Raw genomic sequence first — 22,142 nt, 5'->3', positions numbered from 1 at the left:
AAGGAAAGGGAGTGGCGCAGCTGTCACTCCAAAATAGGCGTCAATAGCCAACACCAAACTGTCCACCATATCCCTCAGCTTTCCCACCGGATATGGATCTAGAACTCCGAACTAGAACTGGATTCTGAGAGCTGAGGGGAAAAGGAATTTGGGCGCCTTCTCTGTGAAGGTGACTGGGATTAAGCGGTAACCCGAGGTGATCTGTAAAGCCTTTGCGACCGGCCATATTGTTTTTGGTGGCTGGAGGATCAGATTCAATCACAGCGGCGATTGTAGCTTCTGGGGCAGCAGTAGTCACTGGCGATCATTCCACAACTGTAACCAGTGTCCTGGACACCCTGGTTAGTTCGGCTACACACGGAGCTAAATCATGAGCCCAGGCAGGTGGGGCGATATATTTTTCAGATGTCAGAGGTCCCCTGGGTGGCTACTAGCAAGGAAGCAGGAGAGGGACAGGTGGTACAATAGGCCACAGACTGACCAGTGGAAAACTTACTATTACAAGTAACACAAGCAGAGAAAGTGACAAGTGCAGGCTGCACTAAAGGCTGTGCACGCTCCTCTCTAGACTCAGACATTATGAGAGATAAAGAATGGGCTAAATGGACTAAACAGTGACACAAAACTGTAAGCGCATGACAGGGTTATACTTTCCCTGCCCTGAAAATACTCACAGATCCCTCCTTGCAAATGCGTGCTATGTGGGGCGGACTTGTTTCCCGGTACCTGACTAACAACATTGTCAAGGTACATCTGTCCGGCTACACAGACGCAAGAGGATATGGACTGAATAATTACAGCCTGTACTCTCCGTCGCTACATGGGTAAAACAGAGTGCACAATTACACTCTGTTACCCAGAGAAATCCATCTGAAAAACACAAAGCTAAAATGGTTAGTGCCTAAGACAGGTCTGAGACAGACCTTGCCTCCAACTGACACTCCACTAAACTGAGGAAGCCAGACTCCAGCAGGCAGGGTATAGTCTGCTGGGGAAGAGACAATTTATTTAAATGTAATAATAGTGTCAGCCTCCAGGTGGCAGCAGACTATACCATGGTTCTGTGTCCCCCAATGAGATCAATGAGACAAATAAAATGTTTCATTCCTGTCAACACTTAGCATTTTTCCTGAAAAGCACCTGAAGGGTTAATAAACTATCTGATAATAGTTTTGAATATGTTGAGAGGCACTGTTTATAAAATCGTCTAAATCTTGGGTGTTTCCCAATACAGAGATCCTCCAAGGTGACTTCAAAACTGTATAGGTCCCTAAAAAAATACATTTTTGTAAAAATTTCCCTATAAAAAATGAAAAATTGGTGCTAAATTTTTCAACCTTTTAATATACTAAAAAATTACTGAACATAAACAAATTATATTGATGTTATTTATTAACTATTTTTTTTTATGTGGTATGACTTTTCGGGTTAACATATAAACATCAAAGTTTGAAAATTGCAAATTTTGAAATTTTTTGTCAAATGTCTGATATTTTTTATAAACAAACGCAAAATGAATCAACCTAAATATACCACTAACATAAAGTAGAATGTGTCACGAAAACGGTCATCACTGGCATATGATAATTATTTTAGATTTATTGCGACATAAATTGACACATCAGACGTGAAAAATTTGGCCTGGACACCAAAGGTTTAAAGCTCATCGTTCCTGGTGGCTCTGTAAGGAGATCAACTGCAGCTGAGAACAATTACAGGTTTTGCACACTGAACGATCATATTTAGATTGCTCTGTGTGCATGGAAGTGCGGTCGGCCTGTCTGATCAGGCTACTAATCGTCTTTCATGTAGCTGATCAGCGGTTGTTTAACGACCGTGATCATTTAGTGTCAACGCACCCCAACACTTTCTACCTGTCTGTGGACAACCTGTATATTGTACTTGTACTGACTGTTACTGCTGGGCGACACTTGTACTTTATCTAAATAGCAGTGTAATAAATCTCCCTGGAATTGACTCTGTGAATGAGACATTAACCCCTCACAATCAGCCACATTTTGGCCCTTTTTATTTCTTAGATATTACAAATGTGTGATGCCATAGTTTGTAGGACAAGTTCTATTCTTGTAAGTGAAAAAAGAGAAAAAAAAAAAGAAGAAAAAAAAAAAGAGAAAAAAAGATGGAGCTGCACAACCGTGCTTTGTACTGGCCGTTATGCCTGCGTGGTGTGCTAGAGGAACCCGTCTTCAGACCGGAGGTGCTCGCATGAAAAACAGTAATAAATCCATAACACCAATAGAAATTGCAGCAGCACTCACCGATCTTGTGTGGTCCAAGTCCTTTATTAGACGGCCGTTTCGCGCCTACAACAGCGCTTCAACGGGAGACCCGTTGAAGCGCTGTTGTAGGCGCGAAACGGTGGTCGTCTTTATTCCCTGCTCACCTCCTCTCAGCTTCTGCTCCCTCGAGCCGTGAAGATGTTGTTGTAATTGTTTCTAATAAAGGACTTGGACCACACAAGATCGGTGAGTGCTGCTATTCTTGTAAGTGCCTCACAATTATTTAAAGGTTTAGATCTTCGCTTTTAATGAATATTGATTGATTCACACACCATTTTTTTAAAGCAAAAAACAGACAGATTTTGTTTGCCAAATCAGATTTTCACTAGTTTTTTGTCCGTGTATCTGTTTTTCTGTCTTTTTTTTTCTGTCTGCAAGAAAAACAGAGAACACAGAGTGCGCGTTCTTAGACATGTGAATGCAGCCTATGTTGGTCATTCTGAGCCTATGTTTCATCTAGTTTATTATACTGTAATCAGTAAGTTACTTACAGATTTCCGCTTCGCCCAAATAACGGCACCAACTCCGATTTTGTGATCTTCTAAAGAAGCAAACATAAGAAAATGAATAAATTAACACTCATGTCGCTTAAAAGTTTATACCAAGCGCCTATATATAATTTAAAGATAATCAGAAAAATCTCAAAAAGTACTTGATTAATCTTGTAGATTTTGTGATACGTGATGTGCATAGACTCATAGGCCCGATCTAGCACTTGCGTTTTGCTTAAGTGACTTTTCTTTTCTGTGCTGCTGCATTTGATGCATTTTTTTTTGTGTGCCAATTTCTTCTAAATGGCGCAAGAGCGTTGATAAACTTTGCACAAAATCAAAGATGCTCTGTAGAGCAAAAAAAGTGGCAAGATCCTTTAAAATATTGCAAACAGAAACAAAAGGGGAAAAAATTAAATCTAAAATATCTCGAAAAGGAAAACCATGTTTACATTGTCACGTAAAGTATAAAACAGAAGAAATCAAGTAAATCAAATAAAAATATAAATTTGACTTAAAAAGGCGCAAATTATATCATGAATAAGGCACAAGAATACAAGTCACTATTAAAACCTTTTTACTCCAGAAAAAAAAAAAGATAGTCCATTTATTGTCTGGGGCAGTGTTTCTCAACTCCAGTCCTCAAGACCCCACAACAGGTCATGTTTTCAGGATTTCCTTAGTATTGCATAGGCGATGGAATTAATGCTTGAGCAGGTGATGAAATTATCACCTGTGCAATACTAAGGAAATCCTGAAAACACGACCTGTTGTGGGGTCTTGAGGACTGGAGTTGAGAAACACTGGTCTAGGGGGCAAATGGAGCAGACAAGTACAGCCCCATAGACATTAAACTGAGAGGCAGGAGCTCCTCGCTAGGTAGTAAAGACAGTGATGAATTGGTTCCACCTAGTATTAAGCCCTATGAGAGACTGAATCCTAACTCAGAAGTGCTGTATAGGTCCCATTAGGCAGTAATAGTACAGTAATGCAGGGGAGGCATTATTCAGCCATAGCAGATAGTGTCTCCTTTTGGATGACCTGACTCATACACAGCAGTATGCATGATGATTTCAATAGGGGACAAAAGATCCATAATGGGAGACTTGGGTTAATGTGTATGGCAAGATTAAAGAGGTTTTCATAGATCATAAAATATGTGTGCAAAGTCAGCAAATATGGTATAAAATAGCAAAGCAACCAATACTTACCAGTTAAATCTCCCTCCACACCAGCAAAGACAAACCACCTACTTTGGTAAGTGCTGCAGTCAATCACAGTCCTCAGCGATCTCATGACACAAACTACCATGGCTGGTGATTGCTTGCAGACGTACAAAATGTTGGTTTGTCACCTCCGCAGCCAAGTAAATACAGACCAGAAGGAAGATCCAGACCAGTATATCAGAAAATATCTTTTATGACTATTTTTACTATTCCATGCCTTTGAACAATTTCTTTATGATCTTTGAAAAACCCCTTAATCCCTTAATGACCATGGGATTTTCCATTTTTCCGTGTTTGTTTTTCGCTTCTCTCCTTCCCAGAGCAATAACTTTTTTATTTTTCCGTCAATATGGCCAAGTGAGGGCTTATTTTTTGCGAAACAAGTTGCCTTTTGAACAACATCATTGGTTTTAGCATGTCGTGTACTAGAAAGCGGGAAACAAATTCCAAGTGCCGTGAAATTGCAAAAAAAGTGCAATCCCACACTTGTTTTTTGATTGACTTTTTTACTAGGTTCACTAAATGCTAAAACTGACCTGCCATTATGATTCTCCAGGTCATTACGAGTTCATAGACACCAAACATATCTAGATTCTCTTTTATCTAAGTGGTGAAAAAAAAATCCAAACTTTGCTAAAAATAAAAAAAATTGTGCCATTTTCCGATACCCGTAGCGTCTCCAATTTTCATGATCTGGGGTCGGTTGAGGGCTTATTTTTTGCGTGCCGAACTGATGTTTTTAATGATACCATTTTGGTGCAGATACGTTTTTTTGATCGCCCGTCATTGCATTTTAATGCAATGTCGCGGCGACCAAAAAAAGGTAATTCTGGCGTTTCAATTTTTTTTCTCGCTACACCGTTTAGCGATCAGGTTAATCCTTTTTTTTTATTGATAAGATCAGGCGATTCTGAACGCGGCGATACCAAATATGTGTAGGTTTGAAAAAAATTTTATTGATTAATTTTGAATGGGGCAAAAGGGGAGTGATTTAAACTTTTTTTTTTTTCACATTTTTTTAACTTTTTTTGTTTTTACTTTTGCCATGCTTCAATAGACTCTATGGGAGGCTAGAAGCTGGCACAACTCGATCGCCTCTACTACATAGCAGGGATTATCAGATCGCTGCTATGTAGCTGAATTGCAGGTGTGCTATGAGCGCTGACCACAGTGGGGCGCTCACAACTAGCCGGGATCAGTAACCATAGAGGTTTCAAGGACCTTCTGATGCATCGCTGACCCCCGATCATGTGAGCGGGGTCGGCGATGCGCTCATTTCCAGCCGGATGGCCTGAAGCGCAGGTTAAATGTCGCTGTCAGCGTTTGACAGCGTCATTTAACTAGTTAATAGCGGCGGGTGAATCGCGATTTCACCCGCCGCTATTGCGGGCACATGTCAGCTGTTCAAAACAGCTGACATGTCCCGGCTTTGATGCGGGCTCACCGCCGGAGCCCTGCATCAAAGTGGGGGATCTGACCTCGGACGTACTATCCCGTCCAAGGTCAGAAAGGGGTTAAAGCACCACTCCAGCATTTTTTTTGAGTGGCGCCACTAATCTAAGTTCCCCGTCCTTTGTCTCATACTTACCAGCCTCCATCTTCATCTGTAATCGGCATCGCTCCGCCGGATTGCTGTAGTGTTAGCTTGACGATCCGGAAGTCATATCTCAATGCCAGGCTATGAAAGCCAGGACGAGGCCAGATCGAAGCTACCATAGACTTACACCGAGAGCTTGTGACTGTTACCTCTGACATCCGGTCAATCAGGAGTTGCAGTCACAAGATGGTGTATTGAGACTAGAGTGGCACCAGGAAGAGCTGAAGATGGAGGCTGGCGAGTATAAGACTAGGGTCAGGGAACTGGAGCGGTGCTTTAAGTGTACTACAAATTTAAAGGAGTCATTTTGCAAGGGACATTTATCCAGGGAATAGGGGATAAACCTCTGATCACTGGGAGAAGCACTGAAACCGTGAATAGGAGTACTGTGCTCACCACTCCTCCTTACTGCAGTGAGGAGGAGTTTGAGTCTATGTGTCCTGTCCCTCAGTTTAACCCCTTAGTAACGGAGCCAAATTTTTGAAATCTGACCAGTGTCACTTTATGTGGTAATAACTCTGCAATGCTTCAACAAATCCCAGTGATTTTGAGACTGTTTTTTCGTGGCACATCATACTTTATGATAATGGTAAATTTAGGTCAATATGTTTTGGGTTTATTTATAACAAATATCAAAAATTTGAGAAAAATGTTAAAAAATTAGCAATTTTCAAAATTTGAATGATTATCCCTTTAATCCAGATGGTCATACCACAGCAAACCATTAATAAATAACATTTCCCACATGTCAGCTTTACATCAGCATCATTTGTAAAATGTTATTTTATTTTTTTTTTAGCATTTTAGGAGGTTTAAAAATGTAGCATCAATTTTTCATTTTTTTCAAGGAAATTTACTAAATTTATTTTTTTAGGGACTTATCCATGTTTGAAGTGACTTTAGGGGTCTCATATATTGGGAAACCCCCAAACGTGATACCATTTTAAAAACAGCGCCCCCTGACATATCGAAAACTGCTGTCAGGTAGTTTATTAACCCTTCAGGTGCTTTACAGGAATTAATGCAAAGTGGTATGACAGAAATGAAAATGTGTATTTTTACCACCTAAATGTCTCTAACTTCTGAACAGATTACTACAGCAATCAGACTCTAAGGCCGCTATTTGGTCATGAATTGCCATGGCAAACATCAGGACCACGCAATTATGATCTGAGGGCACCAATTTGGATAAAGAGGAAGCCCCCACACTCTGTTAACCATTTATAATGATGTAGTCACTATTTACAGCAGCATCTAAGGGGTTAAACAGATTTGGACGGTGCAAACACTGATCGTGGCTGATGCAGAAAGTTGTCAGCTATAGTGTCCAGCCTACAGCTGCTGGATTGTCACCTGTATGGGGAGGCTATTCTCTTATATCTCGGGTCAGTTAAAAGGCGTATTGGCTGTCATTGTCTATGGGGCTGTACATGTCGATTTCCATTTGCCCGCTAGACATTGAATGGACTACCAGGGTCCTGGTAATACCAGCAGTGCGGCCCCCTGCAGACATTTATCACTTATACTGTGGATTGATGACCTAAGTCAATTATGGGACACCCCCATTAATTATTGTAATCAGTGAATTTAAAGAGCATCTAACCAGTTCGGTACGCCAGCAGTCGTGCCTGTATTGTACAGTGCTGAGCAATTTCTTGGGTAAGTCCCTGCTGATCCTCATCTCTCGTATTAGTGAGGTAGAAACCGAAATCAGAATAGCTGGGAACGCTAGCAGCAACAGTAGCAAGAATAAGGACGAGTTCCTTCATGTTCTGCCGCAGGCAGATGAAATATGGGTCTTCACACAGATTTTCCAATCCAATTAGCCTCAGAATTTCCTTGTGCGTGTCTTCACTGGAGACTAAAAAAAGGGATTCATACTCCTTAACCCGCTCCTGGCGATACTCATAAAAAGTGCTTCTTGCAAATTCAGGCTCTACCCTGGCGATTTTCTGTATAAAGTCGCACTTTAAGGAGGTCTCTTCCACAAACTGCACCATGTAGCACGCCAACGGCTGCAGAAGCACGCACACGTGAGCGCGACTGTTCGATTTCAACCTCTCTACAGCCTTGGCATCTAGCCTGGCATCTCCAATGCTGGTTTGAGAAGAGTTTCCTTGCTGTAGGCTCATCTCAGGATCTGATGGCCAGTATGAGATACGGTTAACACCAGCTGGGGGGGAAAAAAAAGTAATACGCGTACATTAATATTGGGTATATTTCTGATAAACCGTAAGAAGGATTTACCAGCAGCTCACCATTTACAATCATTTTCAGGCAGGTAGAGCAAGGTTTCCTGGAGAAGTAGAGATCACAGTCCTTGAGCCTTGCGCCATGCTTTATCACGGCAATCTGACCGGCATGGAGTTCGCTGCTGGAGCAGTGGAGACCGATGATCTTCATGCTACTCACAACTACGAGCCCCGTCTTCTTAATATGCTGCAAGAATCAACAATTCAGAAAAATTACCGTAATCATGTGAAGGCAATCCAGAGAGCATAATACGCTGAAAATTAAAAAAGTGATGACGTAGTCATTTGAGGGCTTGCGGTTTTTTTGTTTAGTTTTTGAGTTGAAATGTTATATGACACCATTTATTTTATTTCATGGAAGAAAAAAAAATAATAATGATGGGAGCCAAAACATTTTTTAATACTTCAATCTATAAAGCTGAACAAGGGATGGTTTTATTGCAGTACACTCTGTAGTTCTTATTGGTACCATTTTGGGTAACATGCAACTCTCTGATCTCTTTACTCGACTTTATGGGAAATTAAGTGACCAAATAAACAGAGATTCTGCAATTTATTTTTTTTTCCTTTAAGCGTTCGTTCACTGTACGGTACAGGATAAATATTATATTTTATTAGTCTTTTATTAGACTTTATCCTGCACTTTTACAATACAATGCCGTACTGCAGTCAGACCAGAAGTGTATAAAGCAAGCTTAGTTGTGGGAATTAGGCAGCACATGCCTTGCCTAGTGCAGCATGTGGGTACAACCGCTGTGCATGCACGGTGGAACAACTGGTACATTTATTAATATTGTTCAATTATATTTTATTTTTGTTTTGGTAAGTCAACAGTAAAAGTGAAGATAAGAAACTTTGTAGGATATCTTATAGGAGAAAACATGTCTTTACCAAATGATCAATCATTTCATTTCTCCTTTAATGAACATTCCTTCTCAAATAAATGACTTAAATCTGTCTACAGATCTATTATCAGTAAAGAATCATATTACACCTGCTGCCTATAAAAGTCTATGGATAGGTGATGGGGAGATGCTGGATGGAGATAGGCACAGAAAGAGATAAATAATAGAAACTACTGAGGTTTCTAGTGCAGAAGTAAAGCGAGACAATCTGCTAAAAATGCAGAATACAAGTCATATAATATCCCTCCTGTACATACGAGAGCTTATTCTGAAACATTTCCTGAAAGTGCAGTTTTACTTTAATTTTCTGCTGAATTATGTATATAAAATAGGTGGAAATCCACTGCTCTAACGTTTTTGGATTGTTTCTACTAAAAATTATGGAAGTTCTTATTAGTGGGTTTTATCCACTTTGCAGCAATTTTTGGGTTGCTTCAGTGCATCTACAACAAAAAATAAGCAACTTTATGTGTACAGATCCTGAGCAGATCTATGCGTCCCTATAATAACAGACTACACCCAAACCCTGTGTAGGTAGTCACACTGTGTAGCCTACCTCTTGGCTACTAGAGTTGGTGCGCACCGATTTGCAGGACTCTGTCCATCGGCCACATCGGTAATCTCTGGCTACTGGATGGGCGCCCCGAGTACCGCCTTTTAACTGAAGGCATCTGTAGCTTGTTTTATGATTCGCCAGCCTGACGCGATGTCCCATGTGCATCACGTTACGCCATACTGGCTAAGTATGGACTGGCTGAAGGATTGGGGACCTGAAAATCAATTCGCACCAGTCCTACAACCTACCAAGAAGTAGGGGCAGATGGAGGGATATATCCACAAAAACAGCCCTTATTTGCTCTGGCTGTAAAAATAGCTGGTTATTAAATGGATAAATAGATATATATTAAAACTAGATGGTGGCCCGATTCTAACGCATCGGGCATTCTAGAATATGCATGTCCACGTAGTATATTGCACAGCCCACGTAGTATATTGCCCAGCACCGTAGAATATTGCCCAGCCATGTAGTATATTGCCCAGCCACGTAGTATATTCCCAACCACGTAGTATATTGCCCAGTCACATAGTATATTGCCCAGCCACTTAGTATATTGACCAGCCACTTAGTATATTGCCCAGCCTGGCCACATAGAATATTGCCCAGCCACGTAGTATATTGCCCAGCCACGTAGTATATTGCCCAGCCACGTAGTATATTGCCCAGCCACGTAGTATATTGCCCAGCCACGTAGTATATTGCCCAGCCACGTAGTATATTGCCCAGCCACGTAGTATATTGCCCAGCCACGTAGTATATTGCCCAGCCACGTAGTATATTGCCCAGCCACGTAGTATATTGCCCAGCCACGTAGTATATTGCCCAGCCACGTAGTATATTGCCCAGCCACGTAGTATATTGCCCAGTCACGTAGTATATTGCCCAGCCACGTAGTATATTGCCCAGTCACGTAGTATATTGCCCAGCCACGTAGTATATTGCCCAGCCACGTAGTATATTGCCCAGCCACGTAGTATATTGCCCAGCCACGTAGTATATTGCCCAGCCACGTAGTATATTGCCCAGCCACGTAGTATATTGCCCAGCCACGTAGTATATTGCCCAGCTACGTAGTATATTGCCCAGCCACATAGTATATTGCCCAGTCACGTAGTATACAGCACAGACACGTAGTATATTGGCCAGTCACGCAGTATATTGCCCAGCCACGTAGTATATTGCCCAGACACGTATGTAACAGGTTAAAAAAGACTTAAAATAAAAAATAAATATATACTCACGTTCCGAGGGCCCCTAGTAGTCCTGGCGTCTGTGTGCGGTGCACGCGGCAGCTTCCGGTCCCAGGGTTGCTATGAGCGCAGGACCTGTGATGACGTCACGGTCGCATGACCGTGACGTCATGGAAGGTCCTTCTCGCATAGAATCCTTGGCAACGGAGCCTGCCGCTTGCACTGCCGAGCAGAGGACGACACGTCGGAGGGCGAGAATAAGGTTTTGTTTTTTTAATTATTATTATTTGTAACATTAGATCTTTTTACTATTGATGCTGCATACGTATCATCAATAGTAAAAAAGTTGGTCACACAGGGTTAATAGCTGCATTAATGGAGTGCTTACACCACGGTCCATTAACGCTGACATTAACCCTGTGTGAGGGCTGACTGGATGACTGGAGGGGAGTAAGGATTGGGCACTGACTGCGGGGAGGAAGGAGCGGCCATTTTCCGGCAGACTGTGCCCGTCGATGATTGGTCGTGGCAATTGTTGTGGGCGTTTTGCCACGACCAATCAGCGACTTGGATTTCCATGACAGAGGCCGCGACCAATGAATATCCGCGACAGAAAGACAGACAGAAAGACAGACAGAAAGACAGACAGATGGAAGTGACCCTTAGACAATTATATAGTAGATCAGATACCTGAGGTTTCTTTTTGTTCTGAACATCTTTAGAAGAGGGAAAAACCTCCATCCACAGGCTTAGTAGTGTGAATAAATTGACTTTAGAAAGCCTTGGGACTTGGCCTACAACAGAAAAATGACAAAATATCGATGTGTATAGAATAATGTCTGCTGTTATCAAATGCACCTCTTCTGGCTTTCCAGACGTTTCTCCTTGACAAACAAGTTTAATTCTCTTTATCATCATTTATTAATATGTAAGCTATTACTGATTCTACATTAGAGGAATGCGATCGTTTAAAGAGTTCTTCGACTTTTAGAAAATTGGTCCTCAAACACTTGGCTTATACGTAGGTAAAAAAAAAACAATACAGGTAGTACTCACCCTCCCCGATGCTGCTTGTCTCTGTATTTTGGCTGCAGCAGTTACATCACTTTGGTATCACTGCTGCAGGCAATCACTGAACTCTGTGACTCGTGTTGTCTACATTGGCAAAGCTGCTGAGCTCTGTGATTGGCTGAAGCAATGGCTAGCGCTGTAGCTGTGACTTGACTGTCACAGCCAAAGCATGGATTATGGTGTGTAACAGAACGTTGAACAGGTGAGGAATAGTGTTGTTTTTTTATTTATGGTTTAATACAGGAGACGAGGGATTCAGTGAAATGGGCGTTAGGTGAGTATAAGGGTATGTGCACACATTGCAGATTTCCTGCAGATCTGCAGCTTTTTTTTCCACGCAGAAACGCTGCAGATCTGCAAGTGATTTACAGTACAATGTAAATCAATGGCAAAAAAAAAAAGCTGTCCTAATGGTGCGGAAAACGCAGCAGATTCAAAAAAGGACCATGTCAATTCTTTGTGCAGATCTGCTGCGTTTCTGCACCCATTCCATAACGGAAATCTGCAAGGGTAAAAAAAAGAAGAAATCCGCACAAAAATCTGCAACATGTGCACAGACCAAAAAAAGGAGCAGATTCTGACCTGCGTTTTCTGCCAAGAAATATAGAATCTGCACAGAAAATTCCACAGTCAAATCTGCAATGTGTGCACATAGCCTTACTGTGTTTGTTATCTACTATATAAAGGTGTGTGTGTGTGTGTGTGTGTGTGTGTGTGTGTGTGTGTGTGTGTGTGTGTGTGTGTGTGTGTGTGTGTGTGTGTGTGTGTGTGTGTGTGTGTGTGTGTGTGTGTGTGTGTCCGGGATTGGCATCTGCACCGTCGCAGCTACAGCCACAAAATTTTGCACAGTCACACGTCTGGACCCCGAGAGCGTCATAGGCTATATTGTGAGGTGAAATTTTAACCCCGTGCGTTCCAATTCACCAAACAATTTTGCCCCTATCTACATAATGGGGAAAAAAGTGAAAGGAAAAGTGTTGGAGGCGTCGCAGCTACAGAAACAAAATTTTGCACAGTCACATGTCTGGACCCTGAGAGCGTCATAGGCTACGTTGTGAGGTGAAATTTTAACCCCGCGCTTTCCAATTCACCAAACAATTTTGCCCCTATCTACATAATGGGGAAAAGTGAAAGGAAAAGTGTTGGAGGCAAATTGACAGCTGCCAGATGTGAACAAGGGGGAGTTATAGAATGAGAGCGATGGCGCAAAAGAGCATATACCGTACAGTTGCTAAGGTGGGGCCCCGACATGAGATACTCACCACACATGGGGATATGAACACACACACAAAATGCGCCACACACTACCACGTGCTTGAACACATATACCACCCTCAGCACACATTTCACCACACATACACCAACCTCGCCACATAAAAGTCGAAACACAAAAGTCGCCGCTCAAAACTCACCACGCGCAAAACTCGCCACATGCAAAAACTAGGCTCACGCAAAACTCGCCACAAGTGCAAAACTCACCTCATGGAAAACTCGCCACACGCAAAACTTGCACACGCGGAAAAATTGCCACATGCACAAAATTTGCAACACATGCAAAAGTTGCCTCACACAAAACTTGTACATACTCAAAAGGCACCAGACATAAAACTCACCACGTGCAAAACTCGCCATGCGCAAAACTTGCTGCACACAACTTGCTACACTAACCTGTCACATGCAACTAGACACACAAAAAGTTGCTACACGCATGTTGCCACACAAAACTCATCTCACAAAAGTCGCTACATGCATGTCGCCACACACAACTCAACACACACAACTTGACAGACGAAACTCGCCCTAAAACACACACAAGTCTGGTATTATCCTTCAAAAATAAAAATCTGATTAATAAGCAGACAAACTACAAGAGCAACAAATGTACCATATAGGAAATACAGCAGCTGTCAGTCACATGACCTGTCTATTATGTGTATGTGTGAGCTAATATATACTGCCAGGGGGAGGGCTTCCTGTTGGCTGGGGATTTATCAGGCTGCCAATTTATCTTACAAATACTGAGGTAAAAATACTGAGCAAATAACGTGTTAACGAGGTCTAATACAGGAGATCACACAGGTATATACTATATACAGGGGAGATGACACACAGATATATACTATATACAGGTCCTTCTCAAAAAATTAGCATATAGTGTTAAATTTCATTATTTACCATAATGTAATGATTACAATTAAACTTTCATATATTATAGATTCATTATCCACCAACTGAAATTTGTCAGGTCTTTTATTGTTTTAATACTGATGATTTTGGCATACAACTCCTGATAACCCAAAAAACCTGTCTCAATAAATTAGCATATTTCACCCATCCAATCAAATAAAAGTGTTTTTTAATAACAAACAAAAAAACCATCAAATAATAATGTTCAGTTATGCACTCAATACTTGGTCGGGAATCCTTTGGCAGAAATGACTGCTTCAATGCGGCGTGGCATGGAGGCAATCAGCCTGTGACACTGCTGAGATGTTATGGAGGCCCAGGATGCTTCAATAGCGGCCTTAAGCTCATCCAGAGTGTTGGGTCTTGCGTCTCTCAACTTTCTCTTCACAATATCCCACAGATTCTCTATGGGGTTCAGGTCAGGAGAGTTGGCAGGCCAATTGAGCACAGTAATACCATGGTCAGTAAACCATTTACCAGTGGTTTTGGCACTGTGAGCAGGTGCCAGGTCGTGCTGAAAAATGAAATCTTCATCTCCATAAAGCATTTCAGCCGATGGAAGCATGAAGTGCTCCAAAATCTCCTGATAGCTAGCTGCATTGACCCTGCCCTTGATGAAACACAGTGGACCAACACCAGCAGCTGACATGGCACCCCACACCATCACTGACTGTGGGTACTTGACACTGGACTTCAGGCATTTTGGCATTTCCTTCTCCCCAGTCTTCCTCCAGACTCTGGCACCTTGATTTCCGAATGACATGCAAAATTTGCTTTCATCAGAAAAAAGTACTTGGGACCACTTAGCAACAGTCCAGTGCTGCTTCTCTGTAGCCCAGGTCAGGCGCCTCTGCCGCTGTTTATGGTTCAAAAGTGGCTTTACCTGGGGAATGCGGCACCTGTAGCCCATTTCCTGCACACGCCTGTGCACGGTGGCTCTGGATGTTTCCACACCAGACTCAGTCCACTGCTTCCTCAGGTTCCCCAAGGTCTGGAATCGGTCCTTCTCCACAATCTTCCTCAGGGTCCGGTCTCCTCTTCTCGTTGTACAGCGTTTTCTGCCACATTGTTTCTTTCCAACAGACTTACCATTGAGGTGCCTTGATACAGCACTCTGGGAACAGCCTATTTGTTGAGAAATTTCTTTCTGGGTCTTACCCTCTTGCTTGAGGGTGTCAATGATGGCCTTCTTGACATCTGTCAGGTCGCTAGTCTTACCCAAGATGGGGGTTTTGAGTAATGAACCAGGCAGGGAGTTTATAAAAGCCTCAGGTATCTTTTGCATGTGTTTAGAGTTAATTAGTTGATTCAGAAGATTAGGGTAATAGGTCGTTTAGAGAACCTTTTCTTGATATGCTAATTTATTGAGACAGGTTTTTTGGGTTATCAGGAGTTGTATGCCAAAATCATCAGTATTAAAACAATAAAAGACCTGACAAATTTCAGTTGGTGGATAATGAATCTATAATATATGAAAGTTTAATTGTAATCATTACATTATGGTAAATAATGAAATTTAACACTATATGCTAATTTTTTGAGAAGGACCTGTACAGGAAAGATGACACACAGGTGTATACTATATAGAGGAGGAGATGACATACAGGTACATACTATATACCGGAGGAGATGACATACAGGTATATACTATATACACAGGAGGAGATGACACACAGGTATATACTATATACAGGAGCAGATTACCTACAGGTATATACTATATACAGGAGGAGATGACACACAGGTATATACTATATATAGAAGGAGATGACATACAGGTATATACTATATATAGAAGGAGATGACATACAGGTATATACTATATATAGGAGGAGATGACATACAGGTATTTACTATATATAGGAGGAGATGACATACAGGTATATACTATATACAGGGGAGATGACACAGCAGGTATATACTATATACAGGGGAGATGACATACAGGTATATACTATATACAGGAGATGACATACAGGTGTATACTATATATAAGGGAGATGACAAACATGTATATACTGAGGTGAAAATGAGAGGTGTGAGGTGAAAATGAAAAGGTGTGAGTGCAAAATGAGAGGAGTGAGGGAAAATAGTGTAGTGATCGGAAAATGACAGATGTGAGGTCGAAATGACAAGTGTTAGGCGGGAATGAGGAGTGAGGGAGAAAATGAGAGGTGTCCTGGGAGAAAATGAGAGATGTGAGGGGGAAAATTAAAGATGTGATTGGGAAAATGAGAGGAGTGATGGGAAAATAAGAGAAGTGACGTGCTATAACTAACCACAGATATTTACTATGCCCAGGCAACGCCGGGCTCTTCAGCTAGTTTTTAAATACAAATGGAAAACTGTGCTTTGTTTTTATTTCAAATAAAGGACTTTATACTTGCTGTGTCTTTATTTACCATATAACTATAGGATTAGTAAAGGTGGCTGTCTTATAGACATTTCTCCATTACTAAGCCATGGGCTTGATGTCATCAAACAATACAAAGGTGACATCAACCCCACAAACATGAACCCCACTTGTCACCGCTACAGGGCAAGTAAGAAGAGCCGGGCAAAGCGTCAGAATTATCGCAATCTAATAAATGTGCCTTTTCTGGGTGGCTGCTGGCGGTCAATATCCATGGCCCCTAACCAGCCTGAGAATACCAGCCCCCCAGCTGGGGGGACCCAACAACATTTTTTTTTATTATTTCTTTAAACAATTTTAAAAAAATAGAGTGGGGGACCCCTCTTTTCTTGAAAACCAGCCTTGCTAACGCTGACAGCTGAGGGTTGCAGCCCGCAGCTCTCAGTATTGCCTGGCTGGTTATCAAAAGTACAGAGGAACCCGTGTCGTTTTTTTATTTTTATTCATAGCGCAGGCAGCAGGTGATGAATACTCCCAGCAGCCGCAGTCTGCTCTTATTAGTATCACTTGAATATAACTCATCATTCTCCCCTGCTCGTGCTGATCGCCGGCAAAGCGGGGGAGAATGATGCGAGCAGTGTTCAGCACTAGACATGAGCGAATATCTTCGGCTCTCTCCTTATTCTACAAGCTATAGCATTTGCCGAAGAAGCTTCAGCGGGAACCCGGATACCTGGAGCGCTCCGATAATCAGGTGTCGGGCACCGCAGCTGCATGTGTTGCGGCTGTGTGACAGTCACAACACATGCATGGAGAGCCTGTCTGCTGTGACTGTCACACAGCCACGATACATGCAGCTGTGGCGCCGGAGACCTGATCAGAGCGCTCCAGGCATCCGGGTTCCCGCTGCAGCTTCTCAGGTAAGTGCTATAGCTTGCAAAATAAGGAGGGAGCTGAACATATTTGCTCACGTCTATTCAGCACCCAGCGCCGGGGAACAGCGCCAACTATACCACTGCTTCCCAGGCGCCGGTATGTGCGGTACACGGTTGCCACAAGTATTACCCACACGTACACAAAGGAACCTCTGGCCTCTGTTTGAAGACTTCCATTGAAGGAGAACTCACCACCTCTCGTGACAGCCTGTTCCACTCATTGATCACCCTCACTGTTAAAAAGTTTTTTCTAATATCTAATCTGTATCTTCTCCCTTTCACTTTCATCCCATTGCTTCTCGTGTTTACATATGAAAATGAGAATAAGCATGATCCCTCTACATTGTGGCAACCCTTCAGATATTTGTAGACCGCTATTCAGTCTGTTCTTAGCCTTCTTTTTTGTAAGCTAAACATTTCCAGTTCCTTTACTCGTTCCTCTTAAGACATACTTTGCAGTCCGCTCACCATCCTGGTAGCTCTTTTCTGAACTTGCTCCAGTTTTTCAATGTCTTTTTTTAAATGTGGTGCACAGAACTGGACACAGTATTCCAGATGAGGTCTGACCAAGGAGGAGTAGAGGGGGATAATTACTTCACGTGATCTAGACTCTCTGCTTCTCTTAATACATCCTAGAACTGTGTTTGCCTTTTTTTGCTGCTGAATCACACTGTTGACTCATGTGCAGTCTGTGATCTATTAGTATACCCAGGTCTTTTTCACCCATGCAGTTACTTAGTTCTATTCCTCCCATTCTGTAGATGTAATTTTTGTTTTCTTGCCTAAATGTAGAATCTTGCATTTCTCCTTGTTAAATACCATTCTACTAGTCACTGCCCATTGTTCAGGCTTATCTAGATCCTTCTGAATCCTTTTTCGGTCTTCTCTGGTGTTCGTTTTCCCTCCTAGCTTTGCATCGTCTGCAAATTAGATTAGTTTCCCTTATCTAGATCACTTTAAAAAAATGTTGAACAACACTGATACCAGGACAGAGCCTTGTGGTACCCCACTTGAAACACTCTTCCAATTGGATGTGCAACCATTTATTACCACTCTTTGAGTACGATCACAGAGCCAGTTATGAATCCACCTAACCTTATCAAATGCTTTGCTTTTTCCTGATCCGCCCAGTCAGTGATTCCATCATAGAAGGAAATTAGATTAGTCTAGAATGACTTGTTTGCTACAAACCCATGCTGGCTCCGGATAGTTACCGTATTCTTATCCAAGTACTTACATACATGCTGTATAATAATTTGTTCAAAGATCTTTCCTGGTATAGAAGTAAGGCTCACTGGCCTGTAACTTCCTGGCTCCATCTTCTTGCCTTTTTTGAAGATGGGGACAACATTTGCCCTTCTCCAATCTTCTGGGACTTCTCCTGTTTTCCAGGATTTTCAAAGATTCTGGTAAGTCGTTCTGCAATTTCCTCCGCAAACTCTTTCAGTACTCTATTACGATGAGCCATCGGACAAAAATGGAGGTCCATGAATTGTTCTTGCACAACGTCCCTTGTCTATCTGTGTCCGCCAGTGTGTCTCAGTGTCAATGAAACAGCACAGTTTAGGCTGTGTTCACACAATGCAGCCATGTTCCTTTTTTTTTGCAAAAAAAAATTGTGCAGGACAGAGGTGATCTCCTCCCTGTGTGAATGCAGGCTTAAAAGCAGGTGTGCGGTCAGGGAAGTACAAGTACGACTTGGGGGGCCAGCACTAGTCATAACTCATAAAGTAAAAAACAACAGAAAATCCCACAAAAATAAGGAAAACAAACCCACCCGAATAATAGTAAGAACTCTGCTTCATTCCAGGGGTTGTCCGATATAATGTAATATCGCTAGTGGCCTGGACTGACCGTAAATTACAAAATAGATCATACTCCCTGCCCCACCATCCTCTCCACGGTCTGAAAGGGACACCTTCCACAGGAGGGATAGGTAATTGGACCAGTCACGGCGGCTGGAACATTACATCACAGGATGACCGCTGCAGCCAATCACAGGTAGCAGCAGTCCTTTGGCTGTCATTACTTTCGGTGCTGATGAAGAACATTCAACATTTGGGGCCCCCACTATGCATTGTGCTCAGGGCGACAGCCTAACACCCACATTTCCTGTGTTGTCTGCAGGGACGCCATGGAGAAGATAGCCAGGATCCTGTCAGGCTGTACACAGGCTCCATGGCTGCACACTCACCCTGCATGCTGTCAGTCTGTGTCCCGGCGGAGGAGCAGGTGCTAGCGGGCTGCGGGCTCCTGTACATGGGCGAGCCGGGTGTCCTCCTCCCCGCTACACGTCTGCATTACCGGCAGGATAGAGCAGGCTGGCGGCGCTCCTACTACATGACAGCTAACAGACGCCACACAGGTCACTCGGCTCCTCAGCCAGTGACAGCTGCACAAGGGTCAGTGACAGCGGCCATCGACTCGGAGACCACACTCACAACATTGCAACTGTAGTCTACACCAAAATGGCCGCCACACCTCTGCGTCGTCGCGACTTGTCCGGCATGTGTAGTTTTTCCTCTGTCGTTTGTGACTGGAATCTGAGAGGATTCAGTTTTGCACTGTATTTGATTTTGTTGCCGTTTATTTCTATGTCGGTGAGAAGACATCAGTGCAGAAGCTGCGGCTGGAAAGTGAGCGGCAGAGATGGATGTAACTGTGCTCAGGAAAATAAGAGATAACAGCACCATGAGACGCGTGGCTACGTTCACATTTGCGTTGTTGTGTGTTGCGTCGGCAACGCAACGCAAAACGCATGCAAAAACGCATTGTTTTGTGACGCATTCGTCCTTTTTTGGCTTGATTTTGGACGCAAAAAAAAAGCAACTTGCAGCGTCCTCTGCACCCTGACGCTTGCGCCAAAAATGACGCATGCGTCACAAAACGCAAGACAACGCATGTTCATGTGCCCCCATGTTAAATATAGGGGCGAATGACACATGCGTCGCCGCGGCTACGCCCGACGCAACGCTAATGTGAACGTAGCCTTAGGGCTCGGTCACACGTCCGATTTTTTTTGTGCTTTAAGTGTCATTTTATTTTTTCATCCGTAGAGAAATTTTAAAAAAAGTTTCCTCGCCGTCTTCATTCTGACAGTCCATGAAAATCGGACAACACTCAAATGTCATCCAAGATTTTTTCTGGACCCATTGACTTACATGGACTCTGACAAAATTGGACGTTTCCACAAAAAATCCCATCCCAGGATACGCGATAGCGCTCGTACGCCAAAATCGGACGTGTGAATGAGCCCTTAGCATCTACATAGTAACATAGTAACATAGTTAGTAAGGCCGAAAAAAGACATTTGTCCATCCAGTTCAGCCTATATTCCATCATAATAAATACCCAGATCTACGTCCTTCTACAGAACCTAATAATTGTATGATACAATATTGTTCTGCTCCAGGAAGACATCCAGGCCTCTCTTGAACCCCTCGACTGAGTTCGCCATCACCACCTCCTCAGGCAAGCAATTCCAGATTCTCACTGCCCTAACAGTAAAGAATCCTCTTCTATGTTGGTGGAAAAACCTTCTCTCCTCCAGACGCAAAGAATGCCCCCTTGTGCCCGTCACCTTCCTTGGTATAAACAGATCCTCAGCGAGATATTTGTATTGTCCCCTTATATACTTATACATGGTTATTAGATCGCCCCTCAGTCGTCTTTTTTCTAGACTAAATAATCCTAATTTCGCTAATCTATCTGGGTATTGTAGTTCTCCCATCCCCTTTATTAATTTTGTTGCCCTCCTTTGTACTCTCTCTAGTTCCATTATATCCTTCCTGAGCACCGGTGCCCAAAACTGGACACAGTATTCCATGTGCGGTCTAACTAGGGATTTGTACAGAGGCAGTATAATGCTCTCATCATGTGTATCCAGACCTCTTTTAATGCACCCCATGATCCTGTTTGCCTTGGCAGCTGCTGCCTGGCACTGGCTGCTCCAGGTAAGTTTATCATTAACTAGGATCCCCAAGTCCTTCTCCCTGTCAGATTTACCCAGTGGTTTCCCGTTCAGTGTGTAATGGTGATATTGATTCCCTCTTCCCATGTGTATAACCTTACATTTATCATTGTTAAACCTCATCTGCCACCTTTCAGCCCAAGTTTCCAACTTATCCAGATCCATCTGTAGCAGAATACTATCTTCTCTTGTATTAACTGCTTTACATAGTTTTGTATCATCTGCAAATATCGATATTTTACTGTGTAAACCTTCTACCAGATCATTAATGAATATGTTGAAGAGAACAGGTCCCAATACCGACCCCTGCGGTACCCCACTGGTCACAGCGACCCAGTTAGAGACTATACCATTTATAACCACCCTCTGCTTTCTATCACTAAGCCAGTTACTAACCCATTTACACACATTTTCCCCCAGACCAAGCATTCTCATTTTGTGTACCAACCTCTTGTGCGGCACGGTATCAAACGCTTTGGAAAAATCGAGATATACCACGTCCAATGACTCACCGTGGTCCAGCCTATAGCTTACCTCTTCATAAAAACTGATTAGATTGGTTTGACAGGAGCGATTTCTCATAAACCCATGCTGATATGGAGTTAAACAGTTATTCTCATTGAGATAATCCAGAATAACATCCCTCAGAAACCCTTCAAATATTTTACCAACAATAGAGGTTAGACTTACTGGCCTATAATTTCCAGGTTCACTTTTAGAGCCCTTTTTGAATATTGGCACCACATTTGCTATGCGCCAGTCCTGCGGAACAGACCCTGTCGCTATAGAGTCACTAAAAATAAGAAATAATGGTTTATCTATTACATTACTTAGTTCTCTTAGTACTCGTGGGTGTATGCCATCCGGACCCGGAGATTTATCTATTTTAATCTTATTTAGCCGGTTTCGCACCTCTTCTTGGGTTAGATTGGTGACCCTTAATATCGGGTTTTCATTGTTTCTTGGGATTTCACCTAGCATTTCATTTTCCACCGTGAATACCGTGGAGAAGAAGGTGTTTAATATGTTAGCTTTTTCCTCGTCATCTACAACCATTCTTTCCTCACTATTTTTTAAGGGGCCTACATTTTCAGTTTTTATTCTTT

The 22,142-nt window shown here is 42.6% G+C and overlaps 1 protein-coding gene across 1 annotated transcript in view; it reads right to left on the bottom strand.

Annotated features, from left to right (window-relative positions):
• Positions 1 to 19,515, bottom strand: part of CDADC1 (cytidine and dCMP deaminase domain containing 1) — a 61,003-nt gene extending 41,488 nt beyond the window's left edge. The window contains exons 1-5 of the mRNA XM_069758845.1: positions 19,261 to 19,515; positions 11,211 to 11,314; positions 7,873 to 8,053; positions 7,218 to 7,787; positions 2,792 to 2,841 (exon numbers count right to left, since the gene is read on the bottom strand). Of these exons, the coding sequence (XP_069614946.1) occupies positions 2,792 to 2,841; positions 7,218 to 7,787; positions 7,873 to 8,053; positions 11,211 to 11,314; positions 19,261 to 19,327 (972 nt within the window). The 5' untranslated portion in view covers positions 19,328 to 19,515. The remainder of the gene's footprint in view (positions 1 to 2,791; positions 2,842 to 7,217; positions 7,788 to 7,872; positions 8,054 to 11,210; positions 11,315 to 19,260) is intronic.
• Between the last annotated feature and the right edge of the window lie 2,627 nt (positions 19,516 to 22,142).

Source organism: Ranitomeya imitator, chromosome 3, assembly GCF_032444005.1.
Source record: "Ranitomeya imitator isolate aRanImi1 chromosome 3, aRanImi1.pri, whole genome shotgun sequence".
In the NCBI taxonomy this organism is placed as follows: Eukaryota; Metazoa; Chordata; class Amphibia; order Anura; family Dendrobatidae; genus Ranitomeya; species Ranitomeya imitator.
Note: the sequence above shows the minus strand (reverse complement) of the source record. Positions and strands in the feature narration are given on the sequence as shown.